Consider the following 22,646-nt stretch of genomic DNA (forward strand, 5'->3'; position numbering starts at 1 on the left):
TTATTCCTTATATTTATAAAAAATGAAAGAAATAATATATAACTTTTATTTGCTTGAGGGGAGATTAAAACCCTATTAAATTACCCAATTAAATTAGCATGTTATTATTTAATACAAGATTGCAATGTTACCATACTTAATTTTTAATAAACATCTATTATATACTATAATGATAAAAATGTCGCACTTTGTATACATTAATCTTGATTATTAATTATTAATCTTAATTATTAATTAAAATCAACGATCTTGAAACAAAAATAAAGAGTAACCAATTTACACAATATTAATTAATACAACTCCATCAATAATTACTCAGATACACTGAGCCATGCCAATAATTCTCTTTATTGAAAGAAAGATACATTTCTAAGAATAAACAGAATAAAAAATTTTGGTTTAACCATTTCTAGGAATGTGTCACTTAGAATTGAAACACTCAATTCAAGAGTCTGGTTACATGTTATTCACTATTATTATGGGATTTCCTCGTGACACAGTGAATAAAGTCAAGCTGTCAAATTAACATTATTTTATTTGAATAAAATTAGAGAAAATAGAAAAAGAATTAAACATCATCCTTATTTAAGAATAGACCACATCACACAAATTAAAAAAAATAACAAATTTTATTCAAAAGGAATAAACCATTATAACAATGATAAATATAAATTTTGTCTTGCTTTAAATTTTATTGCTTAATTTTAATAATAATTTTTTCTTTCAATTATTGTGTTTTTTATCTGTATAAGTATAAATCCGTAAAAAGGAATGTATTAATTTATGGCTGGTAGATTTCTTGTTTATTTGACGTTCTTCATTTTCCGTTGATCAAGGAGGGGATTTACAGGAATCAATCGTGTTAATCGCGTGTACAGGGTTTTAATACAATTGTGAACGAACGCTATCAATCTGGAAGTCCTACAAGTAACCCGTGGGGACGCCGAGATGACGTCCGTGGCTAGGAGGCGAGAACAAGACGACTCGGGCGAATACTCGGACGCATCACAAGATATTGAGCAGAATAACTCTGGAAATGTGAGTTGGACAATAGTAGAAGTTACAATTAATGGACTGAACTTTCATTTTGGCGCTTAAAGTATCGCGGTCGCGCACTTTCTCCCGCGCAATCGCGTGTCGGAATGTCCATTTCTTTTCGCCAAATTGAGGTCACGATTTGGACACCATTCACCGCAGAATTTGTGATGTTAGACCTTATTTAGAAACGGTCAAACTAAATACTCGTTCGTGCTATTGAAGGAAAACAATATTGGTTTTCCTAGTAAAACTTGTGTAGTGAAATGCAATTGTTAAAAGTTGCTGTCCAATTGCAGGATGGTGGTCAGCAGGAGTCTGATTATGACTCTCAGGGAAGTGACTCTGAGCACTCGGATGGGGATCCAGACAAACAGGTAAATTAATTTTGTTATTAATATATTAGGAGGTAGGTACTTTATTTTCTTAGAAAAAAGTGTATGATGATGATTCACATTCAAAATTATAAATTATATTTGTTTTTTGTCAAATTTTATAATAAATTTTAACTTAATAATACATTAATGTTTTTTGCTAAAATTTTGATAATAATTCTTGTGAAGAGAATTGTGAATTTTTAAATATTTTAAACAATTGTTTTAACAGATTACATACTTTAATAGCAGATTGTTAATTTTTATGAACTTTTCGCTTGTCATCATTGATTTTCTCAATTATTTTTTTTCTAATTTGCAAGTTTATGGAGGAGATGATGATATTGTCTATAAAATTATCTATTTAAATTTCACAATAATTTAATTAATGAATAGATCTTATCTGCTTATAACAACTAATTAACAGCTTCCATTGAAACACAGCTGTTAAATTATATTGTAATTAATGTATACATATAAGTTACTTTAGATCTGACTCGATAATATTATTAAAAAAACACTATAATACTAAATTTATTGCCGAAAATAGCTTTGAAAAAAAATTGAGGCAAGGTTATAATATGAAGAAATATAGAAAATGTAAAAAAACATTTCAAGCGGCTGAATACTGTTGTGAAATAGTACTGACTGCAAGTTTTGTGCCTGCATTTTTGTCAGTATTATGTATTACCATCAATCTTATTAGCCTTAATAGCTCTATCGCTTAGAGGCCAAGTATTGCTAGGGGGGTTCACAGTACCCTGGGAACCCTCCCTAGAGAATGGAGGCCCGTATAGGCGGGCCGGCCGTCAGAGCGCCACAGTAGCATGCGAAAGCGATCCCGTGGCGCTCCTCGTTAAGACGGAAAGGCTACCGCTGGTTTTTTAGTAGGTATTCCGATGTTCGGGGTGCACTCGGCGCCTAGGACACCGGCGAGTCCCACATACCCCCCACTGTTGCGTAGGGGAAACGCGTAATGCGTTTTTACAGTGTAAAAAAAGGGGGCCTAGTACTGAGGTTCAACTGATAACAGGAGAACCCATTAAAGGGCTCTCGTGAGAGGAACAACCTAAGGGTGCCTGCCAACCTGTGACTGTACATAAAGCCACTTGTATATATTTTCAAGAACAGTAGAGCATAATTATATAGAATGAATAAACTAGAGCATAGAATCTGTCCGAGTACTAATTACATATGTACTAAGAATATTCATTATTATATTTTAGTAGATGCTTATGTTCTACCAACCCGCATTGGAGCAGCGTGGCGGGATAAGCTCCAAACCTTCTCCTCAAAAAGGGAGAGGAGGCCTTAGTCCAGCTGTGGGATATTTACAGGCTGTTACTGTACTTTCTGTAGATGTTTATATAGGATTGTCAAGATTTATTTTAGTCGATGTAACTTTATATTATTATGAACAATATTAACTATTCACTTTCTATCATTTAATAAAATTCGACTTGTAATAATAATACAACACATACAAATCATTTAGTGATTAGAAGGCCATTTTAATGAAATTAAGTTAATATTGAAAACTGATGTAATGTTTTGATCTAATTTAGACTATAAATACTAATCCACATTAAGAGAAGGATGAAATTGTTTTCACTGCAATGAGAGTTACTATTCGATTTAATAATTGATAGTTACTAAACTTTCCCATAAAACAAAAAAAATTGAAATATTTTATTCGACAAAAAAGCATTACACTTACTCATTGATAGTCAAATTAGGAACTACAACCGGTTCAGAAAAGAAATACCTTGCCCTAAGAAGAACCAGTGAAATAAACTCAGTGGTTTTTTTTTTAAACCATATCTTATTTATAAATTTTCAGTTCCAAAAAATACCCAGGTTTTAATTTAACCTATGGAAATAATATGGAAAGAACTTTATTTTTATACTACAACAAACTTTTTGTTTATATTAGAACTTAATTAATAAGGATGTCTTTTACAGATCGTTGAAATATGTATTATAACAATGACTTTCAGGAGACTGAACGACGAGTGGACGATGACGAAGACCGGAGTAACCCACAATATATTCCAAAGCGAGGAACTTTCTATGAGCATGATGACAGAACTGCAGCAAGGTACCATACAGAAACTAATTTGTAGAATATATATCGGTATTCCAATGTCCTGCAAACAAAATTGGAATTGTGTTTTATACAACTTAACTATGTCAATTGTAGCTTGTAATACTAGAGATATTTTCATTGTATATATTTTTGTATGATATACACAACATATAAATTGCAGAAAATAAAAGATTAATATATTATGAGCGGGACATATATTTATTAAACCCACAAAACTTACATGACTACATTTATTTGTCTCAGTATGCCAATAAATTGCACTTTGAATGATTTAACAAAGAATAAGGCCATGGTGTATTGACAGTGATGTTAGGAATGGCTAATATTTCTTACAGTGCCCGGGTCTAGTCTAATTCCAGTAGGTGGTGGCAACCACTTACCATTAGGTTGTAAATATTACAGTCCCTAGATTTTTAATACGAAAAAAGTTTTTATAGTTAGGTCATTATTATGTTATTACCTTGCTGTATAAGGAATTAAAAAAAATATTTCATGCCATGTAATTATAAACAATTTAGAAAAGTTAAATTTAAAAATCCTTCCGACTATCGTTTTGATTTAAAAGAGGGAACTAAAATCGACTTTATTTATATAAGGATAAAGTCCGTTTTAAATTATTTAATAGAAAAATTTATAAAAACATTGACCAAGCTGTTCAGTCATGTATTAAGTCCGCATTAACGTAATGTGAATCCATTATGTAGAAAGTTACCGTTTAAAGTTTTTATTGCCAACTGCAGTTTTGAGTGAAGAGGTTAATGCTTATTTTAAAATATAAATAAATTAATTTTAATTAATAAAAAAATAGTAGTGATATCTTATATAAATAAAAATAAATCTTTTCTCTCACCGTCATAATCTGATGGGACGGTGAATCTGATATGACCAGATAGAGCTCAGGGCACGACCAGCTTTTATATTATATATTAGTATATTCCAGTAGCATGTTTAGATAATTTTGACGAATACTGACTAAATGCCATCACATGTATTGTAATCATCAAAGTGATATGGCTTAATTCCTATATTTTTTGATTAGTTGCTTACTGATTATGAAATTTCTATGTACTTGGATTGCTATACTTAATATTATGATGTAATAGCCGATAACTTGAGGTCCTTAAAAGAATGCTCTGGATGTACAAAATATGTTTGTAGTTTTAAGGTAGGATAGGAGTTATTTCATGATGTACATATTTTAAATCTTTTATTTATTACATTAATATAAATTATTATAAATTCAAAATTATTACAATAAACTAACTTTGTTTATAAAGATAATATTCATATTAATATTTTACATTGCATTTTTTTTTTCTTTATTTGAAGAAGTTGTTTACCGGTTATCAAGAAGGATATTTCTCTATTCTATCGGTCTATATTTAAGAATTTTTAGTTGTTTTTTGAATGCCCATTAATAGTCATTTAATGTAATAAAATAATATTAATAACTTTTAAGTATTCTTTTAATTTCTTTTTATATGGTATATAATAGCTTAATATTTATATGATATATTAATAGCTTTTACCGTATGATACCTTTATGGTCGTTTATAGATATAGATAATACAAAAATAAATATGTTGTCATAAATATAATACAAACATTACATTGCCTTACAGCGGTGAAGAAACGACAAATACTACAACAGAGACGGCTTCCGAGAAGAAGGAGGGCAGTGAGGCGCCCCCCGAGAGACGCCGCCCGCCGCGCAAGTCCGAGACTCTCAATAAGTGGTCGCACGATAAATTTAACGAAAACGAGCAGGTTACATGTACATTTTTTCTTATATCTATTACATCGGATGTTGGGTTATTTATTTTTTTATATTATTTACTAGCTGACCCGTGCCCAATTCGTTGGGCGGTAAACATTTTCAATTGTGATCGATTGGCCGAACATTAATAAAATTATCTCGCGTATTTGACTATTTAAGAGATAATTTAAAATATCAAAAAACAAACTGTCTAAAATTAATTAATGAAAAATGTTAAACATATGCTGTCACTGGCTTTTTTTGTAGCCGACCGATTTTTTCTACGACTTTCTTTGCAAATCCCACTACCACGAAAGATTACTATATCCAAAAGTATATTAATATAAGTATATTATCCAAAGATTACCCCCTACAACCTCACAGACTTTACTTCTTTATAATATTAATATACATAATAGGAATCTTATCTAACGATTTGCTGTAAATGCGCCACGAATTAAGGATAATAAAATAATATCAATTGTTAGTTTAATTCTACCATTTACCCAGCGCTGGCTGGAGGGGGGGGGGGGGTACGATGAGCTGCCCTACAAGGTCAAAATGGCGCCGAGCGTGCCAGCTTAACTTAACCGCTCTCTCTTTATCTATAAAGTATTTTTAGTTGTTTTTTGAATGCTTCATCGTGTTGTCACATCCTGTACAAATACATGTCAAAACAATAGCATTTTTCTTGTCACAGATGCCGAAATCACGTGACGAATTAGTCTCAATATATGGATACGATATAAGAAACGAAGATGCGCCCCCACACGCGAGACGAAATCGACGCTATGGGTATGTCCAATACATTTATATAATAATCATTATCATAAATAATACAAATTATATAATAATTTTCATGAGTTCTACATTTAATTATTTAATTAAAAATTTATATCAGTAGTTTATTGACAATTTCATAGAATGTTTAAACTATACTTATTGTAATTAATAAATATTTTTTCATAATGTTTATTTTGTAGTAACGTGAAATTGTGTTGTAAACAATCTCTATACTCAATTCGTTTCCTAGAAATCCATTCATAGGGTTGCCAGGCTAAAATACAACAACTGGTCTTGGCGTTAAATTTGGCCGTCCATTTTTTTTGTTTTTTTTATATGCGCCGTGATGGCAAATGACTCTACTCCACCTGATGGTAAGTGGTAGTAGAGTCCAAACGCGATTTTTATCTACGAGTTATTTTTTTCAAGTTACACACATGTTCGATCTCTCATACAGTGCGCATGCAATGATGTTACAATTTGTTTGTTGGTAAAAAGGCCTGATAAGAGCCGGGCAGATCGTAAAATGTCAAACATAGCCGGCTAAATTCGGAAACTTTTTTTTAATTATTTATTTCTTGAAAACGGCAGAGGTATTACACTAAACAGTCTTGATGACAGAAGTAAAAGTATTGCCATCTCTTCTTATAATCTAAATAAGGAGCAAGTCTTATAATCCTGTTGTCCTGATTTGATTAGAGATTTAGTACAACACTGTCAGTAGTAGTATTATTTGGCTATAGAGCTTTGGCGGGTAAGCCAGTTTAATTGTCATAAGGAATGTAACATCTTAGTTTCCATCTTAGGTCGGTGGCGCATTGGCGATGTAAGAAATGTTGTCTTTAAATTTCTTACAGTACCAATGTCAATGGGCGGTGGTGACCACTTACCATCAAGTGGCCCATTCGCGAGTCTGCCTACCGATTTTAAATTAAAAAAAAATGAGGATGTTGTCTAATTAAATGTTAATTCTGCTTCTATCGCTACATGGAGGTTTCGAAATTGGCGGTTGGTGATAAAATTAGTATAAAAGGCTTCGTGCATGTAATTGTTTGCAATTTTTCTTCTGTATTCCCTTTTATTATTTAAGAGATGTAAAGGATTTTTTTTTTCGTAATAGAACCAATTATTGTGATATCTATCATCTAAATAAAGCCAGTTTTTATTGACAGGGACCTCTAAAGAGGTTTCTCTGATATCCAATGGGCTCTTTTGATGTCTCTTTAATTCTAAAAGTGAGTGTATATGAATAGTAATGTAAAACAAAACATTCTACTAGATTTTGGCATCTACATATAATATTGCTTTTATCTGTATCTCCTCTATCTATGCATATAATGCCAGTAATACAATGTTTTATAATAATATTATTCGTTTAGAAATGGAATATTTTTGAACTAAAACCTCTTTGATGCTCGCAGATTAAAACGAATATTTTGAAAAGAAAACTGCAACACGAAAAAACTTCATAGTCGAACTCGTGTGAAGCGTTTACTTAACATTTGTTGTCACTTTTACTTAGTACAAAAAAAAAAAAATATCTTGCTGTTTCTTTCGCCGGTTCTTCTCAGAGCGGAGTTGTTTATTTCCTAGCCGGTTTGTAGATGTATGACAATCAATAAGAAAATGTAACGCTTCTATATTGAATAAAGATTTTTGAGTTTGATTTTGAAATCAAAAATCTAGAAAACAAAAAACATTCAATATTTTGAAAGTTTCATAATGAGTTATTATATTTTATTATCCTGTAGTCATTGAATTTTAGTTTTATTTAAGAATTCTTAAAAGTAATTATGTCTTTCTATTTCTTTAACACCTATTGTTATTGTAGGAAATGCTTGAATATAAAATTTCTCTTAAACTCATCTTCTATTAGTACTTTCTCTTAATTATAAATTCATATTATGATATATTTAAATGTTTTCGAACATGATTCAGTTACTACAAATCTATTATATAAAATATTAGGTAGATGAAACTGCAATATGGTAGTTTATTTTAAATATTAATAGTTGTTTAATGCAATTAAATAATACAAATACCTTTTAAGTGTTCTTTTAATTTATTTTATTTTAATATTTATATGATATATAATGGCTTATATCGCATGATACCTTTATGGTCGTTTATAAATATAGATAATAAATTAAATGGATAATATACATTGCGTAACTTTAAAGCGTATAGTAAGGTTTCTAATAATTATTATTGCATGTTATTAAAAGATTATATATGTTTGTCTTTTAATATATTTGTTGTATATTAAATATATTATTTAATATATTATTATTATTATTAATTCAACAGTCGTGGTCCAAATAAGTACACTCGTACTTGGGAAGACGAGGAGGCCTACAAACGTCAGACCATTCAAGCGACACAGAGGAAACCTCCGAGCCCTGCTGACTTCCCCGAATTGAACGCTGTTAACAAACCTGGGTATGTTATTATGATTAAATTCCAAAACAAAAGCTTTAAAATAAAAATGAACTGAAATCAATTTGATTATATAAGAAATAAATCATTGTACAATTATAGGAGTATAATTGTACAATGATTTATTTCATTTATAAGACATAAGGAGTTATGTCTTATAAATGGGTATAAGTTAATTTTTTTTTCTTAGAAGTCTTTAATTCTATTTATTAAACCCTAGTAGGATATAAACTCATATAAATACATCTTTAGTAGTGTAGATGTTGAAAACATTGAATACATTCTTATAGAACGCATAATTATATAACATAAGTTCATGAATAGTTTAATAACGTAAAAATTCGTTTTTTAAATTGTGTTTATTTTTTAAAATATTTAGTGTTATTTTTTTTTATTTTTCAAACTAACAACAATACTGTTGCTATTTTAGTAGGAGACCACGCGCGAGACCTCGTTCCAAGTCGCAACCCGCGTCAAACGAATCGTCCGAAAATGGTTCGCAGTTAAGAAGAAATGCTTCGATAAAAACGCCTAAACAGAAACCGATGAAGCCAAACGTACCTAAGACAGGTCCAAAACAGTCAATCAAGGATAAAATGGAGAATCTTACTATTACCGCTGGACCAAATAATAAGTAAGTAATATTGTCTGCACAACGCATTAATAATGGCCCATTTGGAATTTTTACCATCAATCGTGGTATTACTGGGTTATGGTTTTTAGTGTAAGTGAGCCGGTGTCATTAAAGGCTCAAGTGAGATATTAGATACAATGATTGGCAGCCTAAGGAATGCCTTATACGATGTCCTGTCAATAATTTGTCGACAGTTCTCGAGCGCTTATGGCGTCATCGTTACATGATATTGTTTATTTATTATTTACTAACTATAGATCACGATTTAAAAAAAGAATGATTGCGTTTATACTGATATATAAAATGAAAATAAGATATTATTTTTTTATTAAAATATCAAAATGATTTAAAGACGAAGGGATATTAGTAATGTAATATTTTCAGCCAAGGTCAACCTCAACGGAAAGTGAACACGACAGTGGCCCAGCAGCGACCAGTGCCCACTGAGCAGATCAAGAAGAAACCTATACCAGCGCAGGTATTATTGTTTAACTACTTCTTATTTTATAATGCTTTGTTCTAATTGCTTATGAGGTCACATTCCCAAGGTCTTGGGTTCAAACCAATAAATTGTAATATTTTTACTACATAAATTTATGTATAAGTTTTTCTCTTGTTCGACAGAACCAGCCACAGAGTAACTCAGCACAAAAACAACAGTCTCAGCAAAAATCACAAGCGAATTCTAGTAAGTTATCTTAAAGCTAATTTTAATAATAAAGAACTTTTATTTAGACATACACAAAATTAATAATTAATTAATAAACAATATAAATAATATTGTATATGTAAAATATATTAAAACTGCATGTATGATGTCACATTGGATTGGGCTTGGGTTCCAAAATGTTTGTAAGATATAGGGTTGATTTGTCTGATAATTGCAGCTGCCCTAAAATATTATTTTGAACTTCACATTGTTACTTACATTTACCTGAATATTAGCTGTGCATATTCATTCCGCATTAAATATGAGCTATTCAATTATATTCTTAAAATTATCAAGACGTAGAAAGTTTTCAATGTCAAGCATTACTGTCTTCGTTCATTCGATTTTGAAATGATTAAACATTTATATGAAAATAAATAATAATTATTATAACAGGTGCAGAACCGCGTGGTGGTAGTAAGCGTTATAGTAGCCTTCGTCAACGTCCGCTTGCGGAACCTTATTCGCCACAGCAGCAACAGCAACAAGCACAACAACAGCAGCAGCAGCAATCGTCACAGCCACAACAAACGCAACCGCAACAGCAGCAGCAACAACAGACACAGCAACAACAACCACAGCAACAACAACAGTCACAACAGCAAACACAGTCATCACAACAACAATCTCAACAGACACAACAGCCCCATACCAGATACCATGGCGGTAAATATTTTTATCATCATCACCACTATCACACTTTGTCGTCTGCAGGACATGGTCACCAATGGCACGCCACTGAGCTCGATCTTCAGCTCTTAATTTCCATCTGCTATCCTATCTAAGTAATCATTTTGGACGAATCATGTGTATAAAGTAAATATTGTTATACTCATTTGGAAAAAAAAAAACAATTTCACTTATATATCATTTTATATTATACCGAAAATGTTGTGTAGAAGGCAAAGAGTAAGGTCTTTTTAGTATTGATCCTTCGAGCCGGATGTCACTAGGCCAATTCACAATGTTAGGTATGTGATACCTAACATTGTCATTGTCAGTGGTACCCTGTGGTAGCTGCTGACGATGACAATAAATAAAAAAGAAAAAGTTAGATAAAAAAGCCTATTCAAAAAAAAATACTCCATATCAAAAAATTTTATATGCGAGGATTTGACCTGTTAGTATAAATTTACGGTAAATAAAAGATTTTTATAATTTTTTTGGTTATAAGCCATTTATTTCTACAGTATGCTAATGTGTGTCATCTATTTAGATTTCCCGGGGGGAGCTCCGGCGCCGCACCAGGGCAGTCCGGGCCCTCAGCTACATCCCACACAGATCATGCATCCTGTAAGTTATATACCATTATAATTGACCACTAGATTGTACTACTGGCGTGTTGTGTATATCAGGACTGTAATGAGTACCCCCCCCCCCCTCCAGCAGGTGCACCGCGGCGCGGCGGGCGCGGCGCACGGCCCGTCCCCCCCGCACGCCGCGCTGCCGCACGCGCCGCACGCGCCGCACGCGCAGCAGGTGAGCGAGTGCTTGACACTTTGTGATATGTGGTACATGCTTGCACATTTTTGAAAACATTTTAGTAGAGTAAGAGTATTACGAGTAAAAATTTTGAGGAAAAGAGACAGTAGTAGTATTAAGATAATAAATTTTTAGTTTACGTCGACGTAGACAGTTTTTTCAGTAGATTTTTTTTTTTTTAAACAGCAACACTAATTTAATGTTTATAATAATATCGATTGATTGTCCAAAAGAATTTTTTCTAACGATTTCGATTTGGACTTATATACATTTGTCGTTTCGTTCATCATTATTTGTGATAAAAATATTTTTTATATTTTCCAGCAAGTGAGACTGGGCATCCTAGACCAACAGTTGGTGTCGCATCCGCACCACTCCATGCACAACATACCTCAACCACACTCCATAGGTAACGAAACATATTATTTATAGCAATTTTCATACGATTCGCTTTTACATATTATAAAAAGAGCAATCTTGAATTAAATGATTGAATGTTTCTTCAGTCGGTTCAAATATCGTTCGATTTATCAGTTGATCGATTCAAATCGATTCGCGTTAACGCGGCATAAGTAATGAGTATATAAGCGAGTAGGTTACAGCTTTATTGCTTTGTATGTATATTAACCTTGTGTTTGATATCAGGTCAATTACAACCGACGCAAGGATACGCACCGCCGGCCATGATGCCAGCACAGTATATGCAGGTAAATAATTTCTTATATATGTATATATAAATATATTTTTTTTTATAGAATAGGAAGGCGGGACGAGCATATGGGCCACTTGATGATAAGTGGTCACCAACGCCCATAGACATTGGCATTGTAAGAAATGTTAACCATCGCTTACATCACCAATGCGCCACCAACCTTGGGAACTAAGATGTTATGTCCCTTGTGCCTGTATTTACACTGATTCATTCACCCTTCAAACCAGAACAACAATTCCAAATATTGCTGTTTTGCGGTAGAATATCTGAAGAGTGGGTGGACGTGGGTGACTAGACGAGCTTGCACAAAGTTCTACCACCAATATGTACAGTAGACGGTTGACGACGGTAACCTCTCGGTCGGATTGCCGTCCTGTCGACATTCAACGAGTGTTTAAGATTGTTAATAAAAAGTAACTGAAAATTAAAAAGGTAATTGTTTGTTTGTTTATTACAGCAAAATACTAGTGGAGGAGTATTCGGAACGGCTCCGCTGTACCAGCCCCCTGCAGCGTACCATCAGATGTATCAACATCATAATTATGTAAGCTCATTTATTTTTAATACATTCACAGAAATTAATATTAGCATCTTAATACAGTTTTTATACACTACATATAATCACAGCCTTACTATGTATAGTTAAATAATCTAACTTTGCCTCTGAAGTTATAACAAGGGCTATACTAGAGTACGTTCAGTATTGGAGCGTTAAATGTGCAATGGTTTCCGAGCCATCTAGCCAAGTAAAGGACGCAGGTTTGACACTGACCCCTTGTGCTATTGTCGTCCCCACCCCTGATACAACTTTTATGCTTAATTGGAGGGGTAAATAGAAACATTTGTAATTCCTTATAAAAAAGACATTGCTATATTATTTTTAAAAACAAGAAAAGGATATTACCAGTGTATTTTTTAATTATTTATCTACATTGCAAAGCTTTTGAATGTCTTTAGGATTTATATACTAATTTAAAAGAAATAATATTAAAAACCCTTCATTTTGACGTCATGTTTTGATTCGACTGTGGCGCTATCTATAACAATCAATTGTAATTTGCGGTTATGTATATATATATACGTTTGTATTACATAGGTTCAACTCGACATCATTAAACACTTCGAAATTTGAAACCAACTATTGATAAGTCAAGTCAAATATTTTGCGCTTAACTAGCGTAGATACACGACAGAAAAAGGAAAAAATAAGTGTAATGTCAACGTCTATTTCTATGATCCGTATTTTTTTTGTTTAGAATGCCAACATTATTTACAATGTTTTTCAATCGAGTGAAATTGACAAAAGTAAAGAGCACAAAGTAATGTTCTTTTTTTTATACGTGACATTGGCAGAATATTTTGCGCTATTTGCAAATAAACGCCAGAAAAGGAAAAAAAAATGTTCTTTTGACACCGAAGTTACAAAGTAGTCGTTAACGTTTGGCAGACGGGCGGCGTGACGTACTACAGCTGCGCCGAACAGGAGAGCGCCCCGCGCGCCACGCGCCGCCCCACCGCCGCCATACCCATCGTGCGCCCCGACAGGTACGCGCACCACCCACCACTACACCGCACACCACTACACCACTACACCGCACACCACACGCCACACACCACACACCACACACCACACACCACACACCACACACCACACACCACACACCACACACCACACACCACACACCACACACCACACACCACACACCACACACCACACACCACACACCACACACCACACACCACACACCACACACCACACACCACACACCACACACCACACACCACACACCACACACCACACACCACACACCACACACCACCACACCACCACACCACCACACCACCACACCACACACCACACACCACACACCACACACCACACACCACACACGACCACACCACCACACCACCACACCACCACACCACACACCACAAACCACACACCACACGCCACCCGCAAATACCAAATTCAGACATTGTTTTTGTTTGTGACGTGATAGGCATATGTCTAAAACCACAGTTAACCACGTTTTGTATCTAATTTCTTCAAACAAATTTTTCAGGCCAGCGAACTCGTCTGAAAAGGATAATATCGACAGAATTGTTGAGAATATGTTCGTGAGGAAACCTTGGCCAGCGACTCACGGCGCTGGTGAGTTGCTTAAAAATAAATTACTTTATTTAACATATACATATATTTTTAACCGATCCAGTTTCAATTATACTTAATGTAGTATAGTATAAGATATTTTTTCGTGTTAAGGTTTTAATGATTGTCTAATTATTTCTATAAAGATTTGCTATGGGCTAAACTGTCGCTCGCTTGGCTCAATTCACGTCTGTAAATTGTAAAGGAAAATTGAAATGATAGAAGAAGAAATATCAAATTATTTATAGAAGAAGAAGATTCGAATTTTAAGTTAATTTTTATTTTAATGTTGGTATCATTTTGGTATTAATTCGTAATTTAAATTATTTTTTAAACTATTGGTATTTAGTATTATAGAATCTAGATTATTTAATATAAATAAATTATTATTAAAATTGAAATACATTTACTCACGTAGGTTCTTAACTTGTTGAAATTTTTACAAGGTTAATATAAATGTAAAGCTACGGTATTAATGTGCATTACTTATATAAAGTAGAAACCGCGAGTATCTTAGTAGTAATTTATTTTACTGACAAAATTATATTTATCAATTATTTAGAAGTAGTAGGTAAATAAATTATGCTAAATACGATACACACACACACACACAAGCGCACGCGCACACACACATGCCCAAGCGCACATACACGTACAACACACACGCACAAGTGTGCGAAAGCACTCACGGTCTAAAATTAACAAAAGAATTACGGTTATCATGTCCAGTCATTTTAAAGGTGCTCTTGATTGTATAATTGTTCTTAAATGGAGACCTTTTTAATTATTATTAGTTATTAAAAAGAAAAATTAACACTGACTTTTTTATGTTTTTTTTAAATTTTTTTTTTTTCAAATAGACGCGTCGAAAGATAAACCACAGGAGACGAGAAATTCTCAAGAGCCACAAAGTAAGGAGCCCTCCCAACCGAACAGCTTAACGTCCAGCTCGATATCTACCGACTCCAAGCCGGAGAGGACCGAGAAGGCGGACAAACCCGAGGAAAGTGACGATAGGACAGAGGAAGCGGCGAGTGCGGATGCCTGACGCGTAATGTATGAATATCTGAACTATATTAGTCGGAGATCATTATTTTCGCGTGCAAGCGATTGGCAACTTTAAAGCCTTATGGTATAAAGTATATTCTTAAATGAATTTTTCTAGTACTAGTGACGTTTGGGTTTTTTTTATGTGTCTTTTTTTGTCACATGTGTGGCTTGAACTCTTTCGAATATTGTATTTTTTTTAAATTATTTCATTAAGTATGTATTATATCAAAGTATAAGTCTCTTTAAATTTACTTTCCAAGAAATTCATTTGTGGTAATGTTCGTAAGTATTTTGATTGTTATAATTCGTCTTTATATAAATAAAACCCTATGTTACTAGTAAAATATATTTTTATTTAAAATGTTGTCTGTCGCAGCCTTTGTGTCTGTCTTGTATATTTCAATAATGAGTAAAAGAGACGAAAAAATATGTTTCTCAATAAATTGTATAGAAACAGAATGTGTTCTTTCTCACTAATATTTAAAATTAAAATATATATTTAAGGAATGTATAGGAGTGAGAGAGATGAGCCGTGTGTTTGAATTTCTCCTACATAAATATTATATTGATTCATTGTATTGAGTCCAGGAAATGTTGCACTAAAAATGATGTAACTAAACAAAAAATCCTATTAATCGATATGTCAACCGGAATATGTTAGAGGCCTATATAAATTTTCGGTTCGGAAGAAATTGTTCATCTCATCCCCCATAGAATCCGAACCAGTAATTTTAGGTAATCAAATAAATAAAAACGAATTTGAGGAACGAGGTGTTCAAACGAACGCATGAAAATATACGGACGACGTGTTGAACGATGCCTTAGTCTTTAGCTGAGTATAGACGAATCGAATTTCCGCATTAAGCATTTCTTATTGAAAAATCGATTACTAGGATATTTTGTATACCTGGACTATAGATAAAATGGTTAATACTTTAAGAATCCAGTTTGGAAAGAGTGTTTATATCAATTATATAAGGGATGGTGAGATGTTCTGAAATAAACGTTAAGGGGCCTATAACCGGAATTGTCTGTAGCTCAATAAATAAGACAAAAGATCGTATCGTGACGTTTTTCTACTAAGCAAGTTTTACTATTAAACCTTGGTGTGGTATGTTAAAATTAAAAGTCGATATTAGAAGAAATATGTCATAAAATGTAAAGGTCCCTAATATGTGGTTCAGTGCCTCGATTTTTAAGCTTTGTCACCGAGTTACGGGTTCGAGTGACTGGCTTACCCGCAGAACAGGGGCGAGTTATAGGAGTGACGAGTCTCTATCTCTATTGTCTATTCGAAATATCGCTATATCTTTCTTACGTATGGAAATAAGAAAGGATAGCGAGTATTTAATTTTACTATATTATTTAATTCATTATTAAGCACTAAAGTATCTTGTTACTAAATATTTTTTGCTCTATTAAAAAATATTTATTATAAATCGATGCCACTTCTAAATTATTTTCTGTTCTGTGGTTTTTTAATAGAATTTTCTAATTAATATTCGGCTGTGTCAGCTCTGTTCGGAGTTGTAAAGATAATTAATCAATTTAACATTTAGCACTTTAAAACTAGGTCTAGACTTCATATCCTAAATTAAGGACCTATTTTAATAGTGTAATTGCGAATGGCCAAAATGTTTTACTGTATAAATGTATTCGGTTTGATTGAAATTGTAATAATTAGAATAATATTCGATATATTTTTGTAACTATCGGCGTTGTTTTAAAATTATGATATGTCACTATATATTTTTTTCCAATATAAGCTTACCTTTTTTTTTCGAATAATAATGAGAGTGAAAACGGCCTGTGTTGCTCAAATTGCGTTTTATTTTTTTATTGCAATGATCGGTTAAATGTTTTAAGTTCGATATTTTAAAAAATAATCTACTTTTTTTAACAAATTAATTTAGCTTTATGCATTTCAGGCAACTAAGATCGTAAGATGTTTTATTAATATATTTGTTATTGTTTATATAAATATGTTTCAATTGTATGATATACAATAGTTTTAAATATGGCTTTACTATGAAGGTTATTTTTCTTTCTTGCTTCTTTCATATAAATAAAACACGAAGATATTTTTAAGGTCTCATTAATTAACGTGAATACGTGATGTGGATACTTATTGCCTTAAATGTAAGGCTTAAATTATTTTACTTAAAATTCCGTTTAGTACGTTTTAAATTTAAATTTTCTTAGAATGATGACGTAATATCGGTTTCTGTTACTGGTATAGAAATATAAAGCATTTGTAAATTGCGAAGTCCCGTTACCAAATTCATCTTTCGCTTGTCCTTTTTTTAAATAAAACCATCCGGCAATTTGATGACAACCGCGATATATAGCAATCAAATGCTCCAAACGATTGAATAATTTATGTATTGATATGTTTAATTATTTCACTCATCAATTTGCTTGTACTCATCCAAATTTATTGTGGTGTATAAAATTGAGAACAGACTTTAAAGAAGTTGAAGCGTTTTAAAACGTCACTGTCACATTGACATTTACGGATTTTTAATCTAAGCGACAAGTGTATTGCGGAGATACACATTATTAATATTTTTAATTAATACGCTAAACGAAGGGAATTGATGATATTACTAAATGGTACTTCTGCAACGTATTTTTATTATTTATGTGGCTTCGGTATTGACTTTGCGTTTGATTATCTTTTCTTAGCTGACAACATCGAATGTATCGATTGCTAAGCCCAGTGGATAACTATCATCCGATTAATGAAAAATATATTTTATAAATATTTAAGTTCAATAAAATGTGTATTAAAATTTTGAAGTAAAGTTACCGTGTGAATTTTCAATTTTTTTTTCTTAATTAATGATCTTTTCTCTACAACTACGTACACAATTTATTGAAAGAATCGTTTATATTGTCCTTATCGAAAATATATTATGTATCGCTTCATTATTTACTTTGTGGTTACAGCGAAATGTGTATTAAAATAAAGTGAAAATACCCTATGGGATGGGGTTACTATATACAAAAATATGTCAAATTCTACTTATCTGTTAATAAAAAAAAAAAAATCGATCATAAGAAATTTCAGATTATATTTATATAGAAAATAATGTTTTAATGTTGTTTTTGACTAGTCCTTGTATTATTGTTACTTATCTTTAGTATTTTGTTTATTCAACTATACAATATATACGTATCGATTGTCACAGAGTTAACTGACAGACGTTACACACGCGTAGCCTTGTGGCGGATTGTCAATACTAATTGATGAAAGATATTCCGATATTATCATAGACAATTTACTTATTTTTAAAGATTTGTCATATTCCTAACAGTTCTTATTTAAGAATCGCGTCAGTTTTATTTTTAATTAAATAGTAATTCACTGTTTTTCACAACTGGCAATAAAAGTTGTCACTGATTTAGTATGTAAAGATATTTTCTACAAAAAAATTCACGTGAAAATTAAAAAAAAAATGCTTTTGTAAACTAAGCTGGTTATTTATTAAAATAAGTAAATCTTCTAAAAGTGATGTTTGTTTTATTTATATCCTTTTCGTAATAGAATAGAATTGAGAATAAATGATCTTTGCAATGAAATTCCTAACATTTTTTTTTATTGGAACAATAATATAATAATAAATTCGGTGGTAGGGCTTTGCGCAAGTTCGCCTTCGTAGGTACAGACAGCGTCAGATAAAGTAGTAAAGTCACAGACAACATTTATACATATAATAAATCCGTAACTGATCGCTGTCTGCACATGGAAGATATATGACTAAAACTATTATCGTTGTTTTACTGGTGGTAGGGCTTTGTGCAATATTCTACCGCAAAACAGCAGTACTTGGTATTGTGTTCCGGTTTGAAGGGTGAATGAGCCAGTGTAACTACAGACACAAGGGACATACCATCTTAGTTCCCAAGGTTGGTAGCGTATTGGCGATGTAAGGAATGGTAAATATTTCTTACAGCGCCAATGTTTTGGTTGTGATGACCGCTTTCCATTAGGTGGACCATATGCCCGTCCGCCTATTATATAAAATAAAAAATGACAAATGAAACAATTTATAATTTTTATATTAAAATTTATTATCACAAAATATCAGTATTTCAGATAATCTGAACAGCCTTATAACTATTTACACTTATTATCATAATTAATACACAATTATATTAAGTTACGTTTTCATCTGTAAATGTTGTTAGGATAAGTTCTTTTTGAAATGGAGCGCTTTATGGCGCAATCTTTTTTTTTTTTTATATGCCCCGGGATGGCAAATGACTCTACTCCACCTGATGGTAAGTGGTAGTAGAGTCCAAACGCGACGACGGCCAGTACAGTCGGGAAGAATGTTCTGTACTAGCCGTCCCCGCCTTGCCGGCCCGCAAGATGCCTCTTCACGCCTCGTTTGAAGGAACCCGGGTTGTAAGAGGAGGGGAACACGTGAGCTGGTAAGGAATTCCATTTTTTGGTAGTGCGACAAAGAAAGGAGTTGCCAAATTTCTTTGTGCGCGATGGAATTGATGTCACAGTTAGGCGGTGACATCGAGAACCAGCTCGCGTGGACTTAAGAAGGAAGAGGGAAGCAGGAATTAGAGAGAATAATTCCTCAGAGCACTCGCCGTGATACAGACGATAGAAAGCGCTCAATGCTGCTATCTCGCGCCGCAATTGTAAAGGTTCAAGGGTGTTTGTGACCTTTACGTCGCCAATAATGCGTACTGCACGTCGCTGCAACCGGTCCAAGGCCTCCATTAGGTACTTAGCGGAGCCATCCCAAAGGTGCGAGCAATATTCAACGCAAGACCGTACCTGTGTTTTGTATAACAGGCACAGTTGTTGTGGCGTGAAAAAACGCCGCACCTTGTTCGGAACTCCGAGTTTTCGTGAAGCTGTTTTTATAATAGCCTCGATGTAATCCCTTGGACTAAGGTCGCAGCGAACGTCCATCCCCAGCATGGCGATTTTGCTTTGTATCATCAGCGGTGTGCCACAGAGGGAGGGATGAGGGTAAAATGGTGACTTTTTCGCTGTGAGAGCGCACACCTGTGTTTTCTTGGCATTAAACTCAACAAGATTATCAGAACCCCATTTGGCGATGAGCTCTAATGTCCTATCGAGTTCAATAACAAGATTCTCCCGCCTCTCCTCAGTTTCCGCCCGCCCAGCCACTGCGCGTCCGTGGTATCCACCATGCACTGTACTATCATCTGCATAGCAATGTATGTTCCCAAGAGAGAGCATATCATTGATATGCAAAAGAAAGAGTGTGGGAGATAGCACAGATCCCTGGGGGACGCCAGCATTCACTACATAGAATTGTGAAGCGCAACCATCTACTAAAACACGAAGGCTACGCTTGTGTAGGAAGTTGGCAATCCAGGTGCATAGCTGAGCAGGCAGACCATATGCTGGTAGCTTGGAGAGAAGACTTCTGTGCCAGACCCTGTCGAAAGCCTTGGAGATATCGAGGCTGACAGCCAACGATTCTCCATGCTTGTCGATAGCTTCACCCCAGAGGTGCGTTACGTACGCTAGAAGATCACCTGTGGACCGTTTTGGTCGAAACCCGTACTGACGATCATTAATTAGACAGTGATCTTCTAGGTAATGGATCAGTTGGTTGTTTAAAATCCGTTCCATCACCTTACAGAGTACTGAGGTGATAGCTATTGGCCGATAATTTGCCGGGTCAGACCGATCCCCTTTTTTGGGAACCGCTTGCACATTAGCTCTTCTCCAAGCCTCCGGCACACATCCCGAAGAGAGAGAAAGTTGGAACAGGCGCGTTAACACAGGAGACAGCTCCGCCGCGCACTTCTTCAGCACAATGGCTGGTATTCCATCGGGGCCGCTAGCTTTCCGTATATCGAGTGATTGCAGCTCCGCACGCACATCACGTTTTGGGATCTGATTTTGATGTCAGGCATCGTGTGGCCACATGAAGGTATTGTTGGTGGCTGCGCACTACAATCATCGATCACAGAATTGTCGGCAAAGAGTTTAGCCAGGAGGTCGGCTTTCTCCTGCGGACTGTGAGCTAGCGATCCGTCCGGATTTCTAAGCGGTGGCAGCGAAGGTTGGCAGAAATTGTTTTGCACAGACTTGGTCAGACGCCAGAAGCTACGGGAGCCCCTAGGATGCGAAACAAGGTCATGACCAATATGTACAATGCGCTGGGCATCCGCTCTCGTGTATGCCTTCCTACAGGACTTGGAATTTTTATTGTAGTTTGCTTTCAGTGAGTCAATGTTAGATGCCCCGCTAATGCAGCCGTTGATCCACGCGCGATATGCCGCCTGCTTAGATGATACAGCGTCGGCACATTCACGCGTAAACCAACGGTTACGCGTACCCCTATTGATGAGATCTGAGCTAGGAATGTAGTATTCCATTCCTAACATGATCTCATCAGCAACAGCAGCGGCACTAGCTGTCGGGTCATTCCCACTGAAGCAACGTTCCTTCCAAGGGACTGACGCATAGTAATCGCGCATACCGTCCCAATCTGCCGACTTATAGTGCCAAACGCGACGTTTGCATACCGCTGATGGCGGCAGCTTGGCCTGTGGCACTTTGGTAGATATAAGGCCGTGATCCGAAGAACCAAGTGGAGCTTGAACCACAACCTCATATTCCACCGGGTGAGAAGTCAGCAGAAGATCCAGTAGAGAAGGCGCTTGCCCATCAATGTCTGGGATCCTGGTGGGCTGATCAACCAATTGGGTCAAGTCGTGTGTGAGAGCAAAAGCATGAGCAGTTCTTCCAGCATGGTCAGTTTTGAGGGATTTCAACCATGATTCATGGTGAGCATTAAAATCCCCCAAAAACACCAATTCCGCGTTAGGAAACTGCTCTTGCGCAGCATCTGCCACCCGACTAAGATGGTCGAATAATCGGCTTGTCTCCAAGTCACCATTGTGGGATCTGTAGAGGCACACGTAGACTCGACTCTGACGAACCAGGTCCACGCGTACCACCAATATGGAGAAGGAGGGGACCTCCAAGCAGCGCAATCGGTGACAACAAACATCCGCCCTGACGAACAAGCATACTCCGGCTTTCGCTTTAAAAGATTCTTCAAGCATGTAGCCGGGATAGTTAAGGTAGCTGGTGTCGGCAAGGCGGAGTCTGACGCTTATAGTATTGTTAGCAATGGCATGAAGTTATTTATTTCGTCTTTTATATATTAATATTATAGTGCACAACATACAGTGCAGGACATATTATAGTGCACAAGTGTGTGCGCAAACGCAGGTGCACTCTCTATTCCCTAGCTCCGATGGGACGGCAACCCGACGCGACCGGAAAGAAAACCCAATAACTTTTTATTAGCCTGACCTGGGACCCAGGATCTTCGGGTTTGCGGGCTTACATGTAGCCACTAGACCAACGAAGCATTTCGATTAATTATATTATATTTTTGAATAAAA

At 34.7% G+C, this 22,646-nt stretch overlaps 1 protein-coding gene across 3 annotated transcripts; it reads left to right on the forward strand.

Moving 5' to 3' along the window:
* The first annotated feature begins 779 nt into the window (after positions 1-779).
* LOC126777177 (putative uncharacterized protein DDB_G0271606) lies at positions 780-18,742 on the forward strand. Of its 3 annotated transcripts, none has more exons than XM_050500131.1 (18): positions 780-1,038; positions 1,335-1,412; positions 3,407-3,507; positions 5,139-5,283; positions 5,973-6,067; positions 8,363-8,494; positions 8,922-9,125; positions 9,510-9,603; positions 9,750-9,813; positions 10,231-10,500; positions 11,051-11,127; positions 11,221-11,313; positions 11,641-11,725; positions 11,962-12,023; positions 12,486-12,572; positions 13,476-13,573; positions 14,092-14,180; positions 15,038-18,742. In XM_050500131.1, the coding sequence occupies exons 1-18, from the start codon at positions 949-951 to the stop codon at positions 15,223-15,225; spliced, it is 2,052 nt and encodes a 683-aa protein (XP_050356088.1). In that variant the 5' UTR covers positions 780-948; the 3' UTR covers positions 15,226-18,742. The 3 variants fall into 3 exon arrangements, with proteins under 3 accessions (XP_050356088.1, XP_050356089.1, XP_050356090.1); XM_050500132.1 differs by having other exon boundaries at positions 11,224-11,313; XM_050500133.1 differs by lacking the exon at positions 11,221-11,313.
* Positions 18,743-22,646: the final 3,904 nt, after the last annotated feature.

Source organism: Nymphalis io, chromosome 22 (genome assembly GCF_905147045.1).
Source record: "Nymphalis io chromosome 22, ilAglIoxx1.1, whole genome shotgun sequence".
Lineage (NCBI taxonomy): Eukaryota > Metazoa > Arthropoda > Insecta > Lepidoptera > Nymphalidae > Nymphalis > Nymphalis io.